Raw genomic sequence first — 27073 nt, 5'->3', positions numbered from 1 at the left:
ACTATGTTTTTATGATTATTAATTTTTAGTAATGCAATAGTTATCTCTGCTGTGGAGAATTGAGGTATAAGGTTGGTATAGGGTGTTACTGTTAGAGAGGAGGCAAATAGAATGGCTACTCCACCACCTTTCTTCTTGGTTATGTTGTTTCTGATATGTTTGTAGTTGGGAGGGGTTATTTCAGTATCGTTTAGATGAGGCTTTAGCCAAGTTTCAGAAATGCAAAGTTTATCAGAGTGATTATGGGAGATCCAAGCATGGAAGTTGGGAAGTTTGTTACAGAGACTTTGGGCATTGAGAGTTGCTAAGAGGAGGTTCTTGTGGGTAGTGTTTGATGGGGAGGGAGTGGAGTTGATTTTATGGATGGCAGGTGAACCAGGATTGGGGTGAATGTCCTCAGAGACAAGGATAGATATTAGATCTAGAAGTAAGAAGACTAGGTTTTAGAGGTCATAGAGGTGTGGTAGGGGAGGAGAGATTGAAGGGTGGGGAGTATGGAAGGGGGGGTGTACAGTAGGTGTGGCAAGAATCTTTCTGTTATATAGGAGTTTAAAAAGACAAAAGTGAGTGGTATCCGCTTCCTCTTTGAGTGTAGCCCACTTGTGTGGTAGGTAAAAAATCAGGATGGAAGAACACTCTTACCGGAATGGTCTTTTCTCCTGGTGGTCCAAGTCTAAGCCCTGAAAAGGACTTAGCTGTTCATTTGTAGTCTTGAGGAAGACTGTTTTGGCTCTTAGAAGGGCCTTTGTGGTGTGGTGGTCCTGAGGGTCCTGAGGAGGACTGTTTTGGCTCTGAAAAGAACCTTTGTGGTGTGGTGGTCCTGAGGAGGACCTAAGTAGTCCTAAAAAGGTCTTTTTGTGTAGTAACTGTTAGGGTACTAGTATGTCTGTTAAGAGGTTGGGTTTCACCCTCTGAGCCTCCAACTGAGTAGACAGGGTCGGGCCCTGTTGACAGATCTTTTTTGGTCCTAATAAGAACCTTTGTCAGTCCAGATGGGTCCTCAGTAAGGTCCAAAGGTAGTCTTTATAAGGACTGGTGTGCCCCTTTGTTTGTCAAGGCTGGGCTAGGTGAGTCTCAAGTTGGTAGCTGTTAGAAAAATATGTACTTAGACATATATGTAGTGCTAGTTTAGAAACAGTATAATATGTAATGCATTTGATTCTATTTTACAAGATGGCAGTAGAAATGATCTTGCATGTAATTGCTTGAAGCTTAGCTGCAGTGTGATTGAACTCTGACCCTGGCAGTAACCAGCTCAGCAGGCTTATGTCTTTCAGCATTAATTAGGTGCTGGGTTAGAGAAAAATAAATGTATGTACATGCATATCTCTCTTCCTTCCACCGAGAAGGATGGCCTTGTGAGCTTTATCGAAGATAAAGTACAGCTGCTTACCAGAGAGACAAAGGAACGTATTAAGAAATGAACTGACTATTGTATTCGAGCAGGCCTGGAAACCTTGGAAGACAGGAAGATCTTGTAACTGACCAGGTGCCTCGCAAGGCTGTGTTATTCTCATGGGAAACTTTTGAAAAAGCATTACCTCAGCACCTTCTTATGAATAGAATATTGTGGACTATAGTGATGTAAATGCCCTGTGACTGACCACGTCAGTAAGGTGGGCAAAAGCTGTTTGTAAACTCTATATAAACAAAGTTATTTCCTGTATAGAGTCAGTCAAAACTCTATACTTGTTTTGTATAGTTTTTTGTCTCCTGGTGTACACTAGTAAAACGTTTTGAACTTGAGCTTCCTGTGTTATTGACTGTCATTTTTGAAAAGCCTAATGATTTTTACAGTCTGATTTTAACAATTTATTTGACATTTTGGTCCTTCTTAGCCGGAATTCCCTTGGTAAGCTACAGGTCAGAGTGCATGGGTGGTAATAAATCTGCGCAGGAGAAGTTGCCAAAATGGTTCTTCTTGAGTGAAAAGACCTCCGACTGAATTGTTGTGTGTAAAGAGGCTGTCCACTTTCTGATCTGTGGCTGAAAAGTGGAAAACTGGATCCCAAGAAGAAAACGTGCAGTCATAAACGGGAGGCTCAGGTAAGAAGAATTTCCCTCTTTGTCTTTGTTTTAGATCAGGGACCAGGGTACACTGTACTGTTGTTAAGATTTGTAATAGCAGGTCGAGAACGAATTGAAGTACTGTATATTTGGTCATAGATCAGGGAAAAAAGCAGAGCAAAGTAAACAGTCATTCTAGACACTACTGTGGATACGGGGAAGAAGATACCACATGGTACAGGAGAAGGGTTACGTAACAGTCTTTTTTAAGACATGGGAAATCAGTGCACTAAAAGATCGCGAGATCCGCCTCTGACGGATGATGCGAAGTATATGCAATTACAAAGAGCAGATAATGTGAGATATTTTGCAAAATGGGTTAATAAATATGAATTTGATGGTAAATTAGACACAATTTCGTTAGTGAAACTTTTGAAACAATTAAAATCTGACGCAGAAGGTCAGGCAAAAAAACAACGGTGGTTGGGTATTCCTCAAGCACATAGGTGGATTGAGGAAGTAAACCGAAGGGAACAAAAGATTAAAAATGCGAAAACCTTATTCTTAGACAAAGAAGATAACAATACAGTAGTAGCGACGGCCCCTCCCCCTCCACCCCCTCCAATACCTTATCCAGGATATGAAGCGGGAGGGCAGGCTGCCCCCCCCCCACGTTATCCTGCGGCTATAGGGGCATTGGTACAACCATTTGTAAGAGAACCTATTGAAACTAGATCCCGAACACGTAAAACACTTAGGGACACTCAGCTAAGAAGAGATTCACTAGAAGAGAGTGAGGAAATCTGTCCATTAATTGAAGTACCGAACCCTCAGGCAGGACAGGAAGGCCAGGACCCAACTCTCCTAGTATATAGACCATGGACACCGGAGGATATCCGGAAAGCTACAGAGGGAATTCCCCATCCAAAAATTAATCATGAAAAGTTTATACAAGATTTACAAGGTATGCGATTGAGTTACCACTTAAATGGGGAAGAAGTAGAGAAGGTGATTAGACAAATTATAGGTCCAGACTGGCACATGGTTTGTGGTGCCTGGAATGCTCGTGATGCACAACTTAGACCACTCCTACATAGTGACACAGAATTGGACACTAGGTTGAAGGGTCTTACGGATCGCATTACTGAAAAATGGAAACCTAGGGCAGACTGGACCTGTATTAATCAGTGCATACAACAAGATAATGAAACTGTAGATGGATACTATGGTAGATTATTAGAATGTTTTAATAACCATAGTGGTATGCCTATTCCTGAATATCAGAAAAATGATAGTTCATATGAACAACAATTGAAAAATGCATTTTTGAAAGGTTGCATTGCCCCTATCAGTAGCTTTATTACAAAGCATATGATAGATCATCGAATGAGTAGGCTACAAGCCTTACTGGAGTATGCTAGGCATGCTGAAAGGCATTTTAACAGTAAAAAGAAAAAAAAGACGCAGGTCTTCACAGCTGAAGACGGAGCAGAGGTCTTTGTAGTACAGTCGGGTAAAAAGGGTAAGAGGAACTCTGACAGAGACTCAGAGGTTTTTGAGGAAAGAAAGAGAAAGGGTGAGTGCTTTAATTGCGAGAAGAGGGGACATTTAGCAAGGGATTGCAAGTTGAATAACAAATCATCTACGGGAGAGAAGGATAAACATGACGAGGATTGACTATATGATAGTCATAACGTTCAACAGTCATCAGGAGAGACTAATGGGCAGGGAGATAATGTAAACGCAGTAGAAGAAATAGAGGAAATGCAAACAGATGTAGAGAATGGGGAAAGTGAAGTTTTAGATTTAGCCTTGTTGAGCTTGGAGCTCTATCTGGCAGACACAAAACCGGAAGTTACACTTCTGGTGGAGGGGAGGGAAGTGAAATTTTTGTGTGATTCAGGAGCATCACGGACTTTGATACACCCTTCAAAGTTACCGGAACACTCTGAATCACCCCATATTAGTGAAAGCAGCAAATGGGCAGCTATACAGGGAACCACTTTCCCATGATATAGCAATAACTGACCCTGTTTCAGGTATGACCCAAAGAAGTAAAATAGTACTTTCTGCAAAATGTCCAGTAAATTTACTGGGAAGAGACCTTATGCAGCTTTTTGGCATAGCGGTAGTTCCTACCACGAAGGGTATGGAGGCACAAAGGCAAATGGATACTTTTGTGGTGCGATCGGGGGTGAAGCCTATTATTGGTACAGCCAGGACCTGGTCACGACCGGTCCAGGGGCAGTGACCAAAGAACTGATGAACGTAGCCATCAGTAAGGTACCCTCCCTCGACATTGATCAGCAACATTTGTTACATTGTACTCTATACTATTGTAGCACACCAGGGCCTGATAAGGAATATGAACAAAAGTTGTTCAGAAATCCTGCCAATAGACTAGTGTTACGGACCTTGTATTGGGATACTGAGGGTAATAGTGTGGTGAGTTGTTCATTACCTCAGGAATTCATGGGATTATATAAGTCTAACAGGCTACCGCATGTCAGTTTAACCAAACATAAAGATGTCAGATGGGTAGATTTGGGTGAAAAAGTGACAAAATGGGAGAGACAAACCGACTTAGAATTGTCAGAGCAAGGAATACACAAGCAGAAATTGAATTGGCTAACGCAAGCATGCCCAGCTGTACACTTACAGCAGAGTGAGGGCAGCTGATTGGCGTTCTTGTTAGAAGAAGAAGAAAAAGCCTTGGGTGATATACCAAGCACTCTTTGGTCAACAGGAAAATCAGATGTAGGGCTTATTCAGACAGCAGGTCCAGTAACCATTACACCGAAATCAGCATTTAGACCACAGAAGAAACAATATCCTTTGAGGAAGGATGCAGAGCAGGGAATCGAGCCTATAATAGCGGCATTACTCAAGGAAGGAATACTGGTAGAATCTTTAGATTCACCATGTAATACCCCTCTATTTCCTGTTAGAAAAGCAAACGGGGAATGACGGATGGTACAGGATTTACAAGCTGTAAATGATGCAATAATACCTAGGGCACCTATGGTGCCAGATCCACACACTTTATTGAATGATTTAAAACCACAACAGAAGTATTTTACTGTGGTAGATATAAGCAATGCTTTCTTTTCAATACCTATACATCCAGATAGTCAGTATTGGTTTGCTTTTACATTTCAGGGTAAGAGATACACCTATACACGGCTACCGCAGGGATACTGTGAAAGTCCAACAATATTTGCACAGGAGATGGCTAGCAACCTGGCGGGGTTTACTCCACCAGGGGGCAGTCAAGTTCTACTTTATGTGGATGACATCCTGCTTGCGGCCCCTACCCAGCAGCAATGTAGGGAAGATACAATAGCATTACTGAAATTTTTAGCAAAACAGGGACATAAAGTAAACAAGCATAAATTGCAACTTTGGAGAACACAGGTCAAGTACCTGGGATATGTGATATCCAAGGAAGGTAGAACATTAGATGAAGATAGGAAGGCAGCAATTTTACAAGCACCCAAGCCGACTACCAAGAAGGAAATGATGTCCTTCCTGGGGACGACTAATTTTTGTCGAAGTTGGATACCAAACTATGCTTTGGAATCGGCTCCATTGGCTGATTTAATATTTAAAACACCAATGGCGGCACAAGATATACTACATTGGACTCCAGCAGCAGAAACGGCTTTCTGCAGGCTGAAACAATTGATAGCTTCATCACTAGTTTTAGGACTTCCAAATTATCATAAGAGATTTTTTCAGACCGTAGATTGTAAGCAGGGATATATGACGTCAGTCTTGACGCAACAGCATGGAAGTAAGCAACGCCCCATAGCTTACTATTCATCGCAGTTGGACCCAGTGGCACGGTCATTGCCACATTGTGTGCAGGCAGTTGTTGCAGCTGCTATGGCAGTACAGGCTTCGGCCTCAATGGTGTTATTCCACCCTCTCACTTTGAGAGTGCCTCATGCAGTCGCGATAATTTTGCTGCAGGAGAAAATAGCATTCTTGTCCCCTGCTAGACATCTTTCTTGTATGACCATATTGCTGAGTCAACCGCACATGATGATTGAACGTTGTACAACATTAAATCCATCAACGTTACTTCCGACTCCTGTGGATGGCACACCACACAGTTGCCTACAGGAAATGGAGCAAATAACTTTACCCAGACAGGATCGTACTGACATACCCTTAGATGATGCAGAGGTGACATTTTATGTGGACGGATCATGTAGAAAGGGTCCTACAGGAAAGAATCTAGTAGGTTATGCAGTAGTTACAGATGTTGAGATTGTAGAAGCCCAACCCCTGCAGCATAACCTGTCTGCTCAAGCAGCAGAATTGATAGCTTTAACACGTGCTTGCACTCTAGAGAAAGACAAATGTGTGAACATATATACTGATAGTCAGTATGCTTTCTCTACAGTGCATGTTTTTGCGCAGCAGTGGAAGAATAGAGGAATGATAACATCCACTGGTAAACCGATTAACCATGCGCAATTAATCTTGAATCTATTAGATTCCATTCAGCTACCTACTAAAGTAGCTATTTGTAAATGTGCAGCTCATACAAAACAACAGGATAAGATTTCAAAAGGTAATGCACGAGCTGATGCAGCTGCAAAGCAAGCAGCCTCAGACTCAGAAACTTTATTTTTTAATGAGGAATTACAACCTTCTGAGATTTTAGACTTAGAAATGTTAAAAACAATGCAGACATTAACTACGACAGCAGAAAAACAGAAGTGGGTAAGACGAGGAGCAATCCTTGAAGATGGACTATACATCTCCAAAGAGAAAAAGTCAATATTACCGTCTAATTTATTTAGATATGCGGCTTTGTTGAGCCATGGGCAGAGCCATGTCTCAACAGGAGAGATGGTACAGTTAGTTAACAGAATATTCCAAACTTACAGATTTACAAACTACACAAAAAAATTTTGTGCAGCATGTCATATTTGTAGTAAACATCATGCACAGGGAGCATTTAAACCGAAGCAAGGGAGTTTCCCTGTACCACCATATCCGTTCCATACTATTTGTATGGACTTTATAGAACTGAATAAATGTGAAGGAAAGAAATACTGTTTAGTGATCATAGACATGTTTTCAAAATGGGTAGAAGCTTTTCCAACCAGGAATCCGGATGCAGCAACAGTGGCAAAGGCCCTAGTAAAGGAAATAATTCCTAGATTTAGCATACCGGAAAGAATCTATAGTGACAATGGAACACATTTTGTCAACCAGACGATTCAGCAACTTGGGAGATTCTTCGGGATTTTCTTGAAGAATCATTGTGCTTACCACCCACAGTCAGCAGGACTGGTGGAGAGGTACAATGGGATCTTGAAAAATAAGTTAAGGAAGTTGATGAGTGAGACTCAGAAGAATTGGATTTGCTGTTTACCTTTAGCATTGCTGAGCATGAGAACAGTTCCAAATGTAAAGGGTTTGACCCCCTTTGAAGTAGTATTTGGAAGGGCATATTATGTGCCACAGTGGAAAGCTCTAATGCCTGCAGAGCTGGAGGTTGATGGCTCATTAGCCAGTTATATGAAAAGATTGTTAACCAATAAGACTGTTTTGCAGTTAAACTCTTTTTCAGATAAAGAACAAACAAAGGCGGACGCAGTGCTAGCTCCAGGATCCTGGGTGTGGCTGAAAGTTATCAAAAAGAAGAATTGGACGAGTGCAAAGTGGGAAGGTCCGTACCAGGTACTGTTGGCAACGCCTACTGCAGTAAAGGTTGCGGAGAGGTCGTCCTGGGTTCACCTGACTCATTGCAAGCCGGTAAAGAATTTTCAGCTTGATAAACGTTTTGTAGCTGATATACCACAGAGACAGAATGACCAGGGGCAGAGTGTATAAAAATATAAGGCAACCCCCAAAGACATTGGTTTACTGTCCTACTGATCATACACCTATTAGCCATGTTTGTGGTGATTTTTCTACATATAACCACACAGATAAAAATGGTGAAACGTGATGAACTGGCCACAGATTGGCATCCAAACTTTAACACATACTTAGCCATGAAGCATGGGTATGTAGAGACTATGAACATTTCAAATTGCTGGGTTTGTACTGCCATACCTACAGCATATGGAGGACTTTTGATGTCTGCTGTCCCCTTGGGGATAAATGAGACTTGGGAAAATTTACTTTTTGATACAGGTTCTGTGAGATCACAGGACAAAGTGGCACTGTACTTACCTGTTACACAAAAAGGAATTGTTTGTTTTTATAAAAATGATACACTCCAAGTTGGTTGGAGTAATTGTAACATAACTGTGTCTTATAAATGTTATATAAAAGCCAAAGATCAGAGTACTAGTTGTAGCACGAATTATGATTCATATTTGAGTTTAATGAGAACAACATTGAAAGATGTGCAGAAAAATCCTGAATTGTATAAACAGTTGTCTGTTATAGACAGGAAAATGTTTCATTCAGAGTTAACCCGCATCAGTACTAAAGTAGAAAATTGTTATTTTATTTGTGGGAAAAAAAGCATATAAATGGTTACCTGAGAATTGGTCCGGCAGTTGTTTTTTGGGTTATCTGGTTCCAGCCATAAGACATACTGCAGAATTACCTCTGGGTAAGATACGAAATGTAAGAGATATAGCTCGAAGAACGGGGAACTCAGTCGATAAACCTACTAATCCAGTGGGTAAAATCTAAGCCAGTTGGAAAGATCATTCATCTGTGAAAGATAAAGAAAAATTGACTCATACGGACTTGAGTGACAGTGTTATATCCTGGGCTGGAATATTCCCAGCTTATGGAGCAGTCAAATCAATCTGGGAACTGAGGAAATTGTCAAAACTCCTCGAAGTAATGAGCAATGCGACTTTTTCTGCTCTCGAACTTGTGACTGATGAACTGAATGCAATGAGAACTGTTGTGCTACAAAACCGAATGGCTCTTGACTTCACCCTAGTGGCGAGAGGTGGTACGTGCGTGCTTATCAAAGAAGAATGCTGTGCGTACATACCAGATAATAAGCATGAAATCAACGACCACCTAGAGGTAATACAGCAGGTATCAGCCATGACGGAACCAGGCCCAACACCACTGACGAACTTTTTCCAGAATCTGTTTGTTGGGTGGGGTTCAATCCTAATGAATATCTTGATTGCCATTTGTGTTGTTTTGCTCATATTGGGAGCATGTGTCTGTTGCGGGATACCTTGTATGAAAAGATTAGTTAGGGACTTTGTTGACGTATCTGTAACCGAGACTATGTATCAAGACCTGGAGTTGACTCTGTTAATACCAAGTGAAATTCTTCCTGAAATATAAAGCAAATGACTTGCCTAGTTGAAAGTTCCTGAGAGGAAGAGGCTAGGGAATGAAATGATGTTGTTTATGTTTCTGGATAGAATGAAAAGCATTAAAAGGAGGGAGAATGTTAGAAAATTATGTACTTAGACATATATGTAGTGCTAGTTTAGAAACAGTATAATATGTAATGCATTTGATTCTATTTTACAAGATGGCAGTAGAAATGATCTTGCATGTAATTGCTTGAAGCTTAGCTGCAGTGTGATTGAACTCTGACCCTGGCAGTAACCAGCTCAGCAGGCTTATGTCTTTCAGCATTAATTAGGTGCTGGGTTAGAGAAAAATAAATGTATGTACATGCATATCTCTCTTCCTTCCACCGAGAAGGATGGCCTTGTGAGCTTTATCGAAGATAAAGTACAGCTGCTTACCAGAGAGACAAAGGAACGTATTAAGAAATGAACTGACTATTGTATTCGAGCAGGCCTGGAAACCTTGGAAGACAGGATGATCTTGTAACTGACGAGGTGCTCGCAAGGCTGTGTTATTCTCATGGGAAACTTTTGAAAAAGCATTACCTCAGCACCTTCTTATGAATAGAATATTGTGGACTATAGTGATGTAAATGCCCTGTGACTGACCACGTCAGTAAGGTGGGCAAAAGCTGTTTGTAAACTCTATATAAACAAAGTTATTTCCTGTATAGAGTCAGTCAAAACTCTATACTTGTTTTGTATAGTTTTTTGTCTCCTGGTGTACACTAGTAAAACGTTTTGAACTTGAGCTTCCTGTGTTATTGACTGTCATTTTTGAAAAGCCTAATGATTTTTACAGTCTGATTTTAACAATTTATTTGACAGTAGCCCTTATAAGGACTGGTGTGCCCCCTTGTAGTTCAAGGCTGGGATTTGTGGTGGAATCTCAGATAGTTCTTTGAGCGTCCTGAAGGGGAACTAGTTAGCCCTTGGAAGGACTGTTCAGAGTTAAAAACCTCATTCCCTTATAGGTACAGACAGACATAAAGCGATGCACAGGCCTTAGACAAAATAGGCCACAACACAACACACATAAAACATGAAACATAAATAGAATGCAAGGTGATCACTGTGAAATAAATGAATCCTTGAGCCGGTTTCAGTCCAAAAGAAATCCTTTATTCAGTCCTTGCAGGTTACAGTTTCCAATACGACCTTTCTCCAAGCATTATTCTGAGTAAGTAAACCTCCTGTACTATATATATATATATATATATATATATATATATATATATATATATATATATATATATATATATACACACACACACACACATGTAAATGAGGGTGTGTCAGTTTAGTCAGCTAACCACCAGGGTAGGGGTTTGGTTAGTGCATGGTCTTTAAAGAGCTTACTCCTCTGGTGGGTGTGGCTAATAAGTTACTTCCATCTTTCAATTAGGTCCAGGTTGGTATTCCAGCCAGTAGCCTTGTGTCATACTTTATATGGAAGTTTTGACCTAATCTCAAGTGTTCGGCCCCTCTTACATTTATTAATAGTTTAGTTTGTTAGTTTTCCACAGGTTTTCAGTGGTGTAAATTATTTACAGTTTACTGTCTTGTGTTATTCAAAACAATAAAGTTGTACATCTGTGCTTCTGGCACAGTGTGCCAGTTATCATTGTCTGCTTTCCAAGGTAACATAACATAACATAACATACTATAGCCGCAACATAAAAAATATATACACAAAGTCCACAGTATACAGCTTGCAGACAATTCACTAGTTTCAGCAAAGAGGACTATGCACCTTTAACTATACTCACAGTTTTAATCAATGCTTTCACATGAAAGCTTCTTCAGGGAGGAAGCAAAATGTTCCTATTGTTTCTAAGAACACAAGACAGTAAACTGTAAATAATTTAAGTACCAGCGGGACTGCTGTGGTCTAAGAAAATGGAGCTATTACAGTGGACAAAGCTCTTTGTTTTAGGCTGCCATAATTATAATTTACATGCAAACACAGCCAACAAACTGGTGTTCAAACTGCAGACTACACTGTTACTTACATATCTTATTTGCTTGCAGGGACACTTCTACAGAGAAATAAAAGCACACTAAGTGAGACAGTTGAGTGCACTGAATTGATGTTGACTGAGCACACATACTAGCTCACAGCTGAACTTGATTTAGTAACTGTCTCAGGCAAGGAGATGTAAGACAGGAAGGGGAGACCACGGGTGACTTCCTTGAAGGTATGCAGTTCCACTGAAGACAGGAGGTTATAAATAATGGGAGGAACAAGTCTAGAAGACGTGAAGAAAAATGTGGGAAAATAAACAGTTTGACTAGTATGAGGGAATGTCTGTAAGGAAGGGGAGAGTAAAAGCTGCCCAGCTGGATGTCAGTGGAGGGGGGTTTACACACTATAAGGCTATTGCTTATAAACTAGGACACTGAAGCAGTTGTCTTCAGAATACTCACTATGCAGGCTAAAACATACGCAGATGACTGGATGCCTCTAACACTTAAAGCACAAGGCCAGAGGTGGTACACAGTTTGTCCTAGTTAAATGGTGTTTGGATTGAATGGACTCAGACTGGCTATTTCGACGAGACTGCTGTGTGTATATTTAAGTTTCCAGTGAACCCTGTAACTCCCTTGAACCCTATAGTGGGGGAGGAATGAGTTTCATTCTGTTTGACTGGAATGTCCCTTGATGTTTCCTGTCTCCTGATTCACATGGCCCTTCTAAAGATTCTCAGGGACTCGAAAGATTGTGGTGCTGACTCCCTTTTGACCAAGATAACAGTGGTTCTCTCTTCCTCTGAAATTGGCTAAGAGCATTTACCACAAGCATCTCCACAGACTAGATTTTCTCACACAAGACAGGGCTTGTTTCATATACTCCAGCCTGCAAACAACTGCCTGGATGATGGAGTTTTTGATACTTTTTGGCACCTATTTTTGGAGGATGTGCAGCAAATTCCAAGTAGGAATAATAACCTGCTGCTAGAAAATCATGTATATATATATATGAATTGGAAAAGTTTTTATAGATACTGCTACTGCAAGAACTAGGAGATTTTTAAGGTGTAGTTGCCTTTGATTCTTGTTTTTGTGGGTGTGAGTTGCTATAGCAATAACCCACGCCTGGGTGTGGGTAATGCTGGATTTACCTACGGTTGGCGTGGTTTGGTCGCCCGAGGGACCAAACAAAGACAACCGTGGGTAAATCCAGCATTACCCACACCCAGAAGTGGGTTATTGTTATTATACCACGGTGTTAGTTTGTTTTGTATTATGTTTGTATTGTTGTTATTTATGTTTTTGTTTGCTTTTTTTTGTATTCTTCCACTTTTTGTGAGATAAAATAGTCCACACTTTCAGTTTGTGTTTATTGTTTATTTCTGTTTTAATTTAAATACATGTTATTTTTTAGTTTTTCAGGAAATGTTAGGAAAGGGCTAGGTGGTGCTTGGTATAATATAGTTTAAGCAGTGTAGAAGTTTATAACGTGTAGTTATGTTTTAGTAGTTATAGGTATGTTGAAATGTGGTGTAGTTTTAATTTGTATTAATTTTTTTAAAATATGTACTTTTACTATTTGGTCACTAGATGGTGGTGTTGTATGCGCTTTTATTAGATGTATGCTGATGTGGACATTCGGTATGGTGTGGTGTGTGTTTTTGACTTTGCGAGGGATGTGTGGTGTGTTTTTAATATGTACATTTTTGGAGTTGTCTGTGTATAGGTATTGTAGGGAATATAGGTAAGTGAATGGTTTTATGAGAATGCTTGGTTTTATTGTGTTATAAGTGGTGGTTATGTAGTGTGTGTGTGATGTATTTGCGACTGCATGACTTTTTATTTTTTTAGTGTTCGAGGTGAGGGAATGAGGAGAGTAGTATGGAAATTGGTTAGTTTTCTGTGTTTTCGTTAAATTGTTGTGTGTTTTGGGTATTAGATTTACTTTACTGTTTATTTGTTGTCGCCACATGATATTTAGCGACCAGACTTTTTGCGTTGTTTCTTGTAGGATTTACTATGTGCACGCTGGTTGGATTAGCCAATCAGCATGCACGTTTGTTTTTGTGGGTGTGCATGGTATAATACTAATTCACCCTCCTTTACCCATCACTGTAAAGCTCTGCATGCTCATATCTGGCTGTAATTCCCCTTCCACCTCTCCTACACATCAAATCATACACAAACCATTACCCTGCCCAGCTCTTACCCCTTTAATCAATGTGTATTTTCCTAAAAGAAATCTCTGATCAGAAGACAAACAACTTCTCATCATCTTCATCTTCTTCTTTCGGCTTTTCTCATAATTAGGCAAAATAACTTACCTGGACAAAGCCTATACAGATACTCTGTAGCAATCTCTAACAATTTGTATCATACCCACCCATAAATGCTCCCTCCCTAAAAGAATACTTTACAAAATCATGGATGATCCTGCACCAAACCTGGCTGAACTTACTCACTATACTTCACTCACCCCCTTTGAACTAAGTCACACCGCCCAACTCTCTCTAGCATCCTACTCCACTCCTTTTGTTTTTCCCTCTGCCTTACCTTATTTAATACATCTGTGCAGACCTTTCCTGTACCTGTTTCCTCCCTCACCTAAGCTACCTGAAGGCACCCCACCGTGCGGTCGTCTTATAAGGTCCTTCTCTGCCTTCTTCTTCCTTCTATAACCATAGTAGGAGCACCTCTCTCATACTAAGACATCACTCAGTTTCACCTCACAGTCTAATCATGTAATCTCTGCTATCTTTTTTTAACTCATCCTCTCCATTACAGCTCTTTTGAGTGTGTATCTTTAACTCCCAGTGGGTGTGACTTGAGCCTTTAAAAATGAAGTTCTCAACCTACAGGTCTAACAAATACTCATTGACAGAGGTCGAATAACAATACACTTCTGTTTGCAATAATGTATACTTCAAGATAAAATATTCTGGTGCATTGTATGTAGCATGGTTTTGGAATTATTAATGCAAACATGAACAAGCGATATTTGACTCCTAGAGGTCAGTAGCATGTAACTGCAGAAACACCTGGAGGCGTCACTCAACTGTAATGAGTTAAATGTCTTATTAGAATTATCTCAGGTCTCATTTATCACACACTAAATGAGGTTTTTCCTCACATATTTACTCCACCTCATGCCATGTTTTTATTGCATTTAACTGTGAAACATATGTTCTATGTATTTCTCATTACATATTTTTTCACTCCTATGTTTTATAGTGTTACATGATACTTTATAATTTAACACACTTGTAACTGATTTTTGATAGATACTGATTGTGGAGCTGTTATCCCTGGGCCTCCATTAAAAATGGGCACTTTTTGGCCCAGTCGAACTTTCCAGGTAAACAAATGTCAAATAAGTAAATAAATAATCTGGTCTCTATTTTTCCTCTATCAGAATTCATTTTGCAGCCATTTCTGCTTGTCTGCCTTAGATCCCCCATTTCTTCCTGTTCTTATGCCAAGCAGATTGTGAGAGCTTTGTTTTTATTTTTCACATCTGTCCACTGTGTAAAACAGGTTGCTCATCTTTGAGATCTTTATATTGTGCTTGAAACAAATTGTCGTTTCCACCATTTGAACTAGTTCATCAAGCTGTTTTTGAGGTTTTTAATATTGTAAATTATATTACTCTTTGCTCTAACATCTGTAAGATGAGTATCTAAGTTATAAACTCTTACTGTGAGTCAGCCCTACCTCATTTTCCATAAAGACAGGGTTTCTTTTCATAAGTAGCTACTAGGCTTGCAGTCCAGGGGAGAATTGAGGAGGCTAGCTCATATTCCCAGGTGACCCAAAGTACTGTCTGGTTAAGTGACTTCCTCAAGGCCACACAGTAGACAAATGAGTGCTGAGGGTATCAAACTCTGTACTACAGAAACTACCCCAAAAAACCTTAATCCGCTGCACCAACTGGCAGATAAGAGAACATATCCTTCTTTGTCTAGTGGTCTCAGAGGTTATTTAAGGCAGACCTTTCATAGGTTCATAGGTATATACTAGGCTAATGGGCCTGGAGCCTTTACAAGCCTAGCCAGTAGAAGTGCCCTGGCATCATGCCACCTAACCTTAGTTTCCAGTGCCTCTGTCGACTAGAGCCACTGGAGTGATCCTTGGAGTGATCTCTCTATTTCCCATCCACTCATCAAGATTTCTCTTGAAGAGGGCCAGTGTGGTGCTCTGCTTGACATGTATGGAAAGTCTATTCCAGAGCGTGGGCAGTCTCTGGGTGAGGAACCTGTCCCTCCAGCATGTTCTGATGATTGTGGTAATGAGGTTGAGGTCTCTGGAGCATGTGGTGTAGAGGGATTGGGATTTCTTTAGATGTAGCATTTCTAACTGAGCTGGGTCAGACATGGCTTTGTAACTCAAGCAGTAAGCAAGCGATATGAGACAGAGAATAGCTGGAGTCTTTTGAGTCTGTCCATGTAGGACATGTGTTTAATGCCTAGGATCCACTTTGTGATGTACTTCTCTGGCCTCTCCAGCTGTTGCAGGTGTCTAGTGAGGTACATGTCAAATGGGGCATTATACTCAATGACTGGTCTAATGATAGAAGAGTAGAGAGAGATGATGACCTCTTTCTTCCTGAATGCAAAACCCTTGGTAATGAGATGTTCCACATAGAAGGACTTTGTGACCACAGTGAGAATGTGGTGGTCAAAGGAGAGTTTATCAACCAGCATCCCCAGAGCTCTTATAACACCTCCAGTGTTCAGTGGACTCTCATCAATGTGGTAATTAGTGGGAACTGAGTTTTTACCAAAGGGGATGACAATGCATTTTTTGGTGTCAAGCTTAAGGCCATGGTTTCTGCACCAGTCATTGGTCTCAGTGAGGCCTTTCTGTAGGATGTCTGCATCACTTGGGAAGTTAATATTGGCTCCCAGCTTGCAGTCATCTGCAAACTTGGTCAGCCAGAGTCCCTTTGGGTTGGCCTGGAATTCTGAGAAGTAGATGCTGAATGGGAGAGGACCCAGGACTCCACTCGTGACTGGTCAGCAGTCTGACTTGGAGTCCGCTACTTTCACACCGTGTGTTCTGTCTGTGAGCCAATTTGAAACCCATCTAGTGATATACAGGTTGATGCCTAGTTTGGTGAATTTATCAATAATTCCCTAGTGAGGAATGGTATCAAAGGCCTTGGCCAGATTGAGGTAGGCTGTATGCACTGCCTCACCTTCATCCACAGCCCTGGTGACTGACTCAAAGAAGTCAACCAGGTTGAGCAGGCCCTGTATTCTTTTCCAAACCTAAAACAACGGACAAGAATTCTTCTTACTCTGAATGTTGACAGACAGTTCAGGTGCTACTTTGACAGAACTCTGTCCTGCAGGAAAGCTCATCATCCCATCTCCTATGAAGGAAACAGAAAATGACAAACAGTGTCAAGGCAGTCAGTTTTTACATGGTTGTCTGATTGTCAAGGCAGTCAGTTTTTACATAGTTGTCTGATGATTTGTCTTTCTGCTAAGTCCATCATATCAAGCCACTTCCAGGCATGGTTAGGATCCATGCTTTCAGGGTACTGGCTTCTTATGTGGCTTTTTGGAAAGAGGTGGACTCTAGAAAGATTTCTAGCTGCAGCAACCTGGTCCTATGTGAATGCCTTTACAAAGCACTGAAAAATGGATTCCTTTCCAGATCCAGAACAAACGTTGTTAGGACGATTCTGCAGGGTTCTTGGATACTTGAATTCCTTCCTCCTTTCTGTATGTTTATAAGGTCTAGTAATCTACCCATATTTTAGGCTACTGCAGCAGTGATCATAATTTAAAACAAAGTACAGTTGTGTAAATATGCAATAGATGTTGTAAATGATCACTTTTGCAATAGACGTTCCCTCCTTGTGGCCCCCTTTTTTGATTTTTGTATATTCTGCCCAGGTGTGGATGCATGTACCTTCCTGTACATTACAGTGAGGGTTCTTTCCTAGCATTTGTTCATTTCAGACTGTAGTTTGGAAGATGTTTATTTTGCAACTGCCTTCTCTATGGATGTTTGCATAAGCTCCAGGCATTTAGGGCACGTACAAGTGCCCTAAAGCTTTGTAAAGTTGGCTACCTGGTCATATCCTGGGCAGAATATAACCTGTTTAGCTTAGATTTGTGCAAAAGTGGTCAATTAGAAAACCTACTGTTATGGCAAGTTTACTTACATGACTGTAAATTACTATACTGTCTTCCCAGACTTTACCCTTTTCCATTTTTTTAAATCAACCACAACATTGTTGAGTAAGCAATGTAAATCAAAATACCCCACAGAGCATTCCCAGCCTTTACATCAAAATAAAATACAAATGATGCTGTGCAAGCCAACATTTGATACTGACAAGTGTTGGGTTTTAGCTTTGCTACAAAGCTCAGACCAGGACACTGCACACATGGAGAACACAACACTTTGCTGCCACCTGATAGTGTTTTTATCAGTTCACACTGTCTATGTGGGAGAACTTTCCAGCCACACAGCAGCACAATAATGTGTTGTAGTGCCTAAAGCAAGGAAACAGGAAATGGATTTGTATCTGAATTGTGATCATAATGAAAGACTTAGGCCGATGACCGAATGGCCAGAGAAATAGTACAATAAAAGCAAGCAGAATGTAACAGATAAAGTAAATCTGTAAATATGTACGTTTTGTATTACAGAAATTACAATGACATTTATCTATTCCAAATGCAATAAACCATAATGTGTACAATATGTATCTGTTGTAGCTAACTGGACATCAGGATTTTATGCAAACGACAACAATGGTGATGGAAATGCATCCAAAGATATCAACACCTGTGCACTGACAGTGAAAGACTTGCTACTTTCCAACAGCAATGAAATGGTAAGATATGTTATGAAGGCTGCCAGCCTAGCCAGACAGAATTTTTTAAAATAATTCTATGTCATTTGTAAATATTAATATAATCCACAGACTTGGTTTACAAATGTAAAGAGAACTATATGTTATGATTAAACTATATGTTGTACTGAGCTTCAAAAATGTAACCACAGTGCACTCTGCTGGAAGAAAGCTATAAGTCAAACATTGTATGACTGTTTGATCTCAAGCTCAGAGACAGGATGTTTGGGCAAGGAAATTATTTCTATTGTCTTGATTTAATTAGTAATTACTAAGGTTTTACATGTATAATGTCTTTTATTGCTGTGGGTTCCTGGTCAGATGCAGCTTACTAAGAAATGTAAATTTTGAGTTTCCTTTAGCCTAGGAACTAAAGGAGTGATAAAAATGATGTAATGTGAAATGACTCAGCAGTACTGGGTGTTTATCAATTTAAGACTTCCTCAGAGAGAAAGATTTAAGCATTTTGGATTTTGTCTAAAGCTGACAACACTCACCAGCACTTGCTTGCTCTGTAACTGTCTTAAAGCTTTTCCCGGTTAGGGGTTGACACAGCAGAACTCCAGTCCGCTAATGATTAGCAGTGAGTTTTTACAGTATCGAGTTACCAGCCCAGTGCCCAGTCTTCAAGGAAGGCACACCCACATACACACACACAAGCACCTACCTAAGTAAGATATTTATTTAGAACAGTGATTTCTCTTAAAGATAGATAGAAATGGCCAGATTAGTCTAGGTCTTTTCTATATTTATGTCAGACTATTCTACAGTATTATTTTAAAGCATTTCCTGTGATCTCTGAACTCTGTAATGTTATTGTGTTGAAGTAAAATGATTTGCCTTGTGTTTTTATTATTTATTATTAAATATTTTTAAACATTTCAGCTGTGGCTGTTTTGTGTAAAGGTAATTTAAGCTTTTAGAGTACATTGCATGTATTCGGTGATACTGTCCAAGCCACTCCAATAGCCTTAGCTCTGGGTCACACTTACTATTTGGATAACAGTAATATTACACAGTGAAATTGGTCACCCTTTGGGAAGGGCCTTATTAGTAGCTGAAAGAGTAGTTGGTTGGCAGTGATTAATATCTTATAGCCTGGCAGGAGGGGGCATAGCTGGAGAACATGTGCCAGCCTTCCTCAGGAGTGTCTTGTGTTTTTGTATATAAACCAAATCTCACAGTGTGTGTGTGTGTGTGTTGTGTGTGTGTGTGTGTGTGTGTGTGTGTGTGTGTGTGTGTGTGTGTGTGTGTGTGTGTGTGTGTGTGTGTGTGTGTGTGTGTGTGTGTGTGTGTGAGCTACTTTGGCAGGGACAAGAAGCACTGGTTGGACAGGGAGAGTACTGGAGGTTTTGGCTTGACTACTCAGCTGGGATCTGAACCCTATAGCTGTGCTAGTGGGGAGTCTTATTGGGGATTTGGAAAGAAAGGGAGAAACCATCCCCAGACTGATTGTGATCTCTGTGTACTCTTAAGTAAATTGTACTTTACTGTGTGTGTTGTTATCCTTTCCAATATGCATGCCCCTCACTGGTGCTAGTGGTCAGGATTGAGGCTCCTTGATTACTGGGCCAGTGCACGGGTGTCATATGTGTCATTAAATATCAAAAAGTAGCTCAGCTTATGAGCACATCTATAACTGAAGGCTGATGTATCATTTGGAACTGTATAACTGTACAGGAAATGTTTACTTAATCACAGATGTTGCTTACTTTCATAACAACGTGAAACTCCCCTCACTACCTCCATCCCTTCCACTCTGCACACATATACCAGGAACATGAGTACAGAAATGTTCAATACATTTCATAATGCTTGTCTGGAATGGTATTGCCACATTTCATGGAGTGACATTATAGAACTACACTGAAAAAGGTTTACATCAGATATGACATTTACTTAAGTTACAGAACTGTATTTAATAATGTGACAAGTTGTTCATAATTCTGCTGTTTGTAAGCATTTTGACCTGAAGTTTGCAACATATTCTTGTCTTCTAACTATTTGATGAAATTAAACTGTCACCTTTCAGACACAGGTTAACATGAGTTTTCCAAGCATCCAGAGATCACTGCATGTGATAACTACACTGCCAGTGAGATTATTAGGGGAAGGTAGGATGCTTTTGTTGAAATTCAAGACCAGACAGCTTTTAAGTGTCACATTTCTACGCCTTTGCTTGCTTGAGTGAATGCTCTACCATTGTGTCTGTGGCAGTTTTTAGCAGCATCCCATATATCCTTTTTTTCCTCAAGGGGATATCCATAAGTATTCTGATTCTAGTTAGAAAGGAACTGGGGTGGATGCCAGAAAATCACTGGATGCAGTTTGTTATAATTTTTGCAGTAATTCAGATTGTATTATGCACACTATTCTGATCAGTTTAAGGGGGGCTGGGAGGGAGGGGCTGAAGCATTTATGTTGTGAACTAGTTAAAAGTAAGACACTCAGGAATGAATGTGTCATCAGATAGGTAGGTCACTAGTTTGTTGCCATAGAAGTTGGTCTTGGATAATGTTTTGTTTTTTGGTTATTCATGCATGACTTCATTACAAACCTGCATGCTACTCTGTGTTATTTGGATAACTGAGTAAAGACAGGTGGATACCTGTTATAGAAAAATGAATGGGTTGATTTTTTTAGAATGGTAAAGAAATGCAAGGCCATGAATCTCAGGAAATCAAATCTCAGAATGCATTTCATTTTAGAAATCAAAGGGGAAATAAACATGTGGGCATGTTCTAGGTTAACAGAATGTACCCAGGAAGTAGGCCGTCTCCTTCTGTGGTGATTTGCATTCTATTTAAAGCTTCTTATGAAAATATTAGATAACACTTTTCATATAAAGGTTACAGATACCACACAAGAAGAGACCAGATGTGGCTCTCTGTCTACATAAGAAGTAAGCACATCCCAAGATTGTTCAAACAGTATGATATGCTTGACCTACATCATGTCCAAATGGGTCTACTTCAGTCTACAGAATTTTCACATTGCTGAAAATCAAAAGAATGAGATGAGAAGAGCGAAGTCACACAACACTGAACCTTTACATTGCCACAATTCAGAACAACGAAACACCAGCTGCTCCAGGTCAACATAAAAATCTACCCTTTCTAAGTTTTTGCAGGGGGGGAGGTCAAGCCCTCCTATGTGTATGGCTGTTCACCCCACACCTCATACAAGTTATATGTACTGACTCCGAGATCGCACTACAATAAGGAAAAGGATAAATTTCTCGATTCTCACTGTACCGCAATCTCCATTCAGAAGATCCGAGTGGTGTGTGAGTTGTGCAGCTGGTATTTCATCGATTTAAATTTTGGCAATGTAAAGTTTCGGTGTTGTGCAATTTTGGTCTTCATGTCTCATTCTTTTGCTTTTCAGTGAAAATTTGATCGAGTGAAGGAGACCTGTCCAAATAACCTTAGATAAAGTGCCATACTATCTCCACGCTAGCTATAGGTCCCTGTCTGTGACAAAGGATAACCATTACACATACTTGAATGTACTGGAGTCACTCACCATTCAGCCCAGCACCATATTCATGGGTGATTTCATCTATCCCAACATGAACTGGGATGTATAAACAATGTAACATGCAGGCTCAAAGATTCCTGGATTTTGTCAGAGCAAACACCCTGGAAAGCTAGTCTGCCCACCTACTAGGGGTGCAAATATCCTGCACAAATATGAGGGAATGTTGCACACCCACTTGTGTGATGGCCTGACTGGTCAGATCAGATCACAGAGCTGTCACCCTTGAAATGAATATAAAGGCCAACTCCTAGAAAACTCCACAGCCTTTAAGAACCTTTCTGAGGCTAACTTTGTCCTATTATGTAATGGCATAGCTAAATTCCAAGCACTCCCAAACTCAGAGAACATTGTGGCCTATGCAGAAGTGTGTACGGAAACCATGTGCAAGTATATAAATAACTGCTTAGAAACAGCAGTACCAAACTGAAATAAACTTAGGATCAACTCCAAAAACAAGCCCTCTTGGGTGACTCCCAATATAAATAGGTTCTACAACAAAAGAAAAAAATCCTGAACAAATATAAGAAGGGCTATGAACAAAAGACAAAAAACTCCCTCATTGGTCTCAACAAGAATTCAGGGGACTAATCAAGTTCGTCAAAGCCAACTTCAGGGCAAAAATCGCCTCTCAGACTAAGGATAACCATAAAGCATTTCAGTTATGTACCTCAAAGGGATCACCCAAAAGTACGCTGAACTAATAGTAAATGGAACTTCCTATACTAAACCAGGGGATATAGCAAATTTGTTGACTGATGAATTCAGCTCCAGTTTTACCCCCATCACCCCAAGATCTCCACCAGGAAATATCCAATACCATTTTTCTCCCAGCTATCTCTAAAGAACAGGTCCTTTCACTGCACTGTCCAAAGCTAAACACACTGCATCAATGGGTCCTGATAATATCCCAGAATGCCTCCTAAATAGCTTGAAAAATGGCCTGTCAGGCCAACTACAATCTCGTTTCAACCACAGCCTGGAGACAGGCTTCATGCCTAGGGAATGATGGACTAAAATGGTCGTCCCTCTACACAAAGCCAAGCCATCAACAGACTCAGGGAACTACAGACCCATAAGTCTGACGTGTCTTATATAAGGCCATAGAAAGAAAACAAAGAGAGCCATAGAAAGAAAACAAAGAGAGCCATAGAAAGAAAACAAAGAGACAGGAGACCTTCAAACAGAGCCATAGAAAGAAAACAAAGAGAGCCATAGAAAGAAAACAAAGAGAGCCATAGAAAGAAAACAAAGAGAGCCATAGAAAGAAAACAAAGAGACAGGAGACCTTCAAACTGTGGACCCACACCAGTTCGGTTTTGTCAAGGTCGTGTCATGCCTAGTAAACTTGGTGGACTTCTTTGAGAAGGTCACTACAGCCATGAATGATGGCAAACTGGTACGTATTGCCTACCTTCACCTGGAAAAGGCATTTGACACAATACCTCACTAGGGTATTACATACAAACTCACAGATTTAGGCATAAATCCTTATGTCATATGATGGATAGCCAAAAGGGTACATAGACAGAGCACAGGAAGTTAAGGTGGGGGAATCCTCCTCCACCAAGAGCCTGTTACTAGTGGTGTCCCACAGGGCTCAGTACTATAATCTCTTCTGTTTAGAATATATTTGTCTGAAGTCAAGGCAAATGCAGAGGGCCTTTGGCTGACCAAATCCGCTGATGACTGTAAGCTGGGTACAATCACTGAATCCCCCAAAAATGAACATATCCTCCAGGAGAGTCTGACACAGACAAATAACTAGTGTCAGAACCATGGCCTAAAACTCAATGCCAAAAAAGGAAAGACAACCACACCAGCAAAATGCAACATTGATAGCACCTCCCTAAGACAAGACCCAGTGGTAAAGGACTTGGAAACTCGGGTTGATGGTAACTTGAGCTTGGATCACAATGTGTCCGTGGTAGTGAGGAAATCCTTCCACGTGGCACAACTTATAAGTATGTGCATGGCATCCAGATCTAAGGAGATCATGGTCCCACTATACTTGGTCCTCACTAGACCAGTAATTGAGTTAAATGCTCCCTTCAGCATGTATCTGACCAGGCACTTGCAAGAGCTGGAGTGTCCACAGAGGATTCTTCATAAAAGAATACAAGTGTAAATAAAATGTCCTATGTGGGCCACCTGAAAGCCTTACCCCTGTACTCTGTCTCCTATAGACTACTCAAAGCTCAAGTTACCATCAACCCGAGTTTCCAAGTCCTCATGCATGAATTGTGCCATCCCCAATAGAACCAAGATGTTCTCCTTCAAAAAAAGAAAGCCAATCTGGTGGTCCCCTGCCATAAACAAACTTTACAACAAAAGGAAGAAACTGTTGCAAAAAGAGGAAAATCCCAGAATACAAAAAACTCCCTTACCAGCCTCAGTAAGAAGCTGAGATCCCTCATAAAATCCTCCAAAGCTAGTTATGAAAATAAAATTGCCAAAGATTCCAAAGACAACCACAAGGCATTCTATAGCTATGTCAAGAATCTAAATAGCAATACTCAGATCTGCTCTGAGCTACAACAGAATGACATTCAATATACTGATCCCAAGGATATTGCAAACTTCACCCCCCTCTCACCCCCTAAAACCCCCATCTCAATACCGAAAGATTGCCCAATACTCTCTTGTATTTCCTCTTTAACAGGTATAAAAAATTACACACCATCTGAAGCTAAGAATACAGCATCCGTGAGACCAATCGACATCCTTTCTACAATTTGTATAGATCTTCCTGGCTGTGTTAATAATAATAAACTACAAAGTGAACTGCCACCTCACCCAGGTGACATGTTTAATCATAGCCTCACCTCAGGCTTCATGCCCACTGAGTGGCGCACAGCTACAGTTGTCCCACTCCACAAGGGGGGAATCCACCTTGGATCCCAGGAACTACAGCCCCATCAGTCTGATGAGCCTGATCTGCAAGGCCATGGAACATATTATCATGGAACTTATAAACAAAGACATTGGCAACCTTCAAACACTGGACCCCATGCAATTTGGGTTCAGGAAGGGCCGATCTTGTCTCCTGAACCTGATTGACTTCTTCGAATCAGTCTCCAGAGCCGTGAACAAGGGTAAGGTGGTCCACACAGTCTATCTGGACCTTGCCAAGGCCTTCAACACCATCCACCACTCTGGAATCATAGATAAACTTACTAAGTTGGGCATTAATCCCTATGTCACTCGATGGTTTGCCAACTGGCTTACTGACAGAACCCACACTGTAAAAGCAGCTGACTCCAAATCCAGCTCCAGACAAGTGTCAAGTGGAGTACCTCAGGGTACAGTCCTGGGACCACTCTTGTTTGGCATCTACATCTCTGAAGTACAGGCCAAAACTAAGGGACTCTGGTAACAAAGTTCAGAGATGACTGCAAACTAGGAGCCATTATTGAATCCCCAAATGATGTGGATATTCTACAAAAAGGCCTTATAGAAACAGATGCTTGGTGCCAGAGCCATGGGCTCAAGCTCAATGCCAAGAAATGTATAGTTATCCCCTTTGGGAAAAAAAATGTACCCATGAATTACCACATAGTTGGCAGTACACTAAACACCAAAAGTGTGATAAGAGACTTAAGGACACAGGTGGACAGTGGACTCACCCTCAATAACCACATTGGCACAACAGTTAGGAAATCCTTCTATGTGGCACACGTCATCACTAAGGGCTTTTCATCCAGAAAAATGGAGGTTATTGTCCCACTGTACTCATCCCTCATTAGACCCATTACAGAATACAATGCCCCATTTGGTATGTACCTCTCAAGACATCTGCAACAACTGGAAAGGCCACAGAAATACCTCACTAAAAGAATCACAGGCCTAAAGTAGATGCCCTATGCTGACCGTCTAAAAAACTCCACCTGTACTCTATCACATATCATCTACTCAGAGGCAGTCTCTGCTTAACATACAAGGCCATGTCAAACCCAGAGCTGTTAGACATGCTACACTTAAAGAAATCCCAGTCCCTCAGAGCCACACGCTCCAGGGATCTAAACCTTGTCATCACAATAAACAAAACATGTTGGAGGGATAGGTTCCTGACCCAGAGACTCCACAGACTCTGGAATAGACTGCCCATACATGTCAAACAGATCGCGTCTTTGGCCATCTTCAAAAGGAACCTTGCTGATTATTTATTATTATTATTTATTTATTTTACATTTGTTGACCGGGATAGTCTAACTGGATAAATGTCCATTTTCAGTAGAGGCCTGGGGAGAAAAGCTCCAAAGACATGTTTCAAAAGTATAAGTACAAACAATACACAAACATCAGGTATTATAATAATAAAAAAATAGCAATTATCATAGTAAAAAAGTCATCGAACAATGGTACAGTGCAGTAAAAACCTGGAGGATTTAAAAGGATGTACACTGAGGTTAAGAGTTAAAAAACTAGTATGAATAGATAGTACAGGTTAGGTTGGAAATAGAGAAAAGGAAGTTGGATGTGTAGTGATGATAGAATGGATTTACTTAACAAAAGGTATGTAAAGAGGATATAAATAATGTAAAAAAAGGTAGATAAGAAAAGTATAGTAAGATGGAAGATGTAACAGAGGATAGTAAGGACTAGATAGGTAAGTTGAGTTTGTAGAGGCATAGGACTAGTCTGGGTTGGAACAGGGGCATAGCCAATATGATTTGAGGTAAAGTTTAAAAGAGGTGAGTGAGGTGAGGTCACTAGGGAGACAATACCTACAGTATTAGAGAAGAGAGAGTCCCCAGCCCTGTTATTAGGTTTAAAGGTGTATACAAGAAGTTTGTGTGATGAGCGTAAGGACTTCAGATTTTGATAGGGGATAATGAGGTTTCTTAAACTTGGAGTGCTGGAAGGTTTAGAGAGAATATTGTGGGCAATGGTTAGTTGGTGAAATTTAATCAGGTGTTGAAGTTCTAACCATCCTAGCTGGTTTAAGTTTATACAATGGTGGGTTCAAAATGGGATGCCTGTAGCAAATCTAGCAATGTTATTATAGGACATTTCTAGTTTGCTGAGATTATTCTTGGAGAGATTAGTAAAAATGGGTGAGGCATAAAGGAGAGTAGAGATCAAGTGAGTGTGAGCGATAGTAGTTTTAGCAGTAGGGAAAGGAAGCATTTAACCCTATAGGGAGTGCCAATTGTTTTGTTGACAGTCTTTATAGTATTGTTGATGTGGATGTCAAAATTCAGGTTATTGTCGATGGTGCCCCTAGTAGTTTGGTGGTGAAGTCTGGAGATATTATTGTGCCATTGGTAGATGCCACAGAGAAACGTAGAGGAGAGGACTTTTGAGTTGGTGTGAAGGGGAGGAGTTTGGTTCAAAAGAAGGCAATGCCGAGTGAACCATTGTTCAACTATGTTGAATATTTTTTGGT

The 27073-nt window shown here is 40.5% G+C and overlaps 1 protein-coding gene across 1 annotated transcript in view; it reads left to right on the top strand.

Moving 5' to 3' along the window:
• CREB3L3 (cAMP responsive element binding protein 3 like 3) overlaps window positions 1-27073 on the top strand; it is a 916737-nt gene that overhangs the window by 609210 nt on the left and 280454 nt on the right. The window contains exon 4 of the mRNA XM_044090600.1: window positions 18011-18129. Coding sequence (XP_043946535.1) covers window positions 18011-18129 — 119 coding nt within the window. The remainder of the gene's footprint in view (window positions 1-18010; window positions 18130-27073) is intronic.

The sequence above is a fragment of the Protopterus annectens genome, chromosome 13.part0 (genome assembly GCF_019279795.1).
Source record: "Protopterus annectens isolate FY-2018-M chromosome 13.part0, PAN1.0, whole genome shotgun sequence".
NCBI classification, from domain to species: domain Eukaryota; kingdom Metazoa; phylum Chordata; order Ceratodontiformes; family Protopteridae; genus Protopterus; species Protopterus annectens.
The sequence above is the reverse complement of the archived record's forward strand: the minus strand, read 5'-3'. Positions and strand labels throughout refer to the sequence as shown.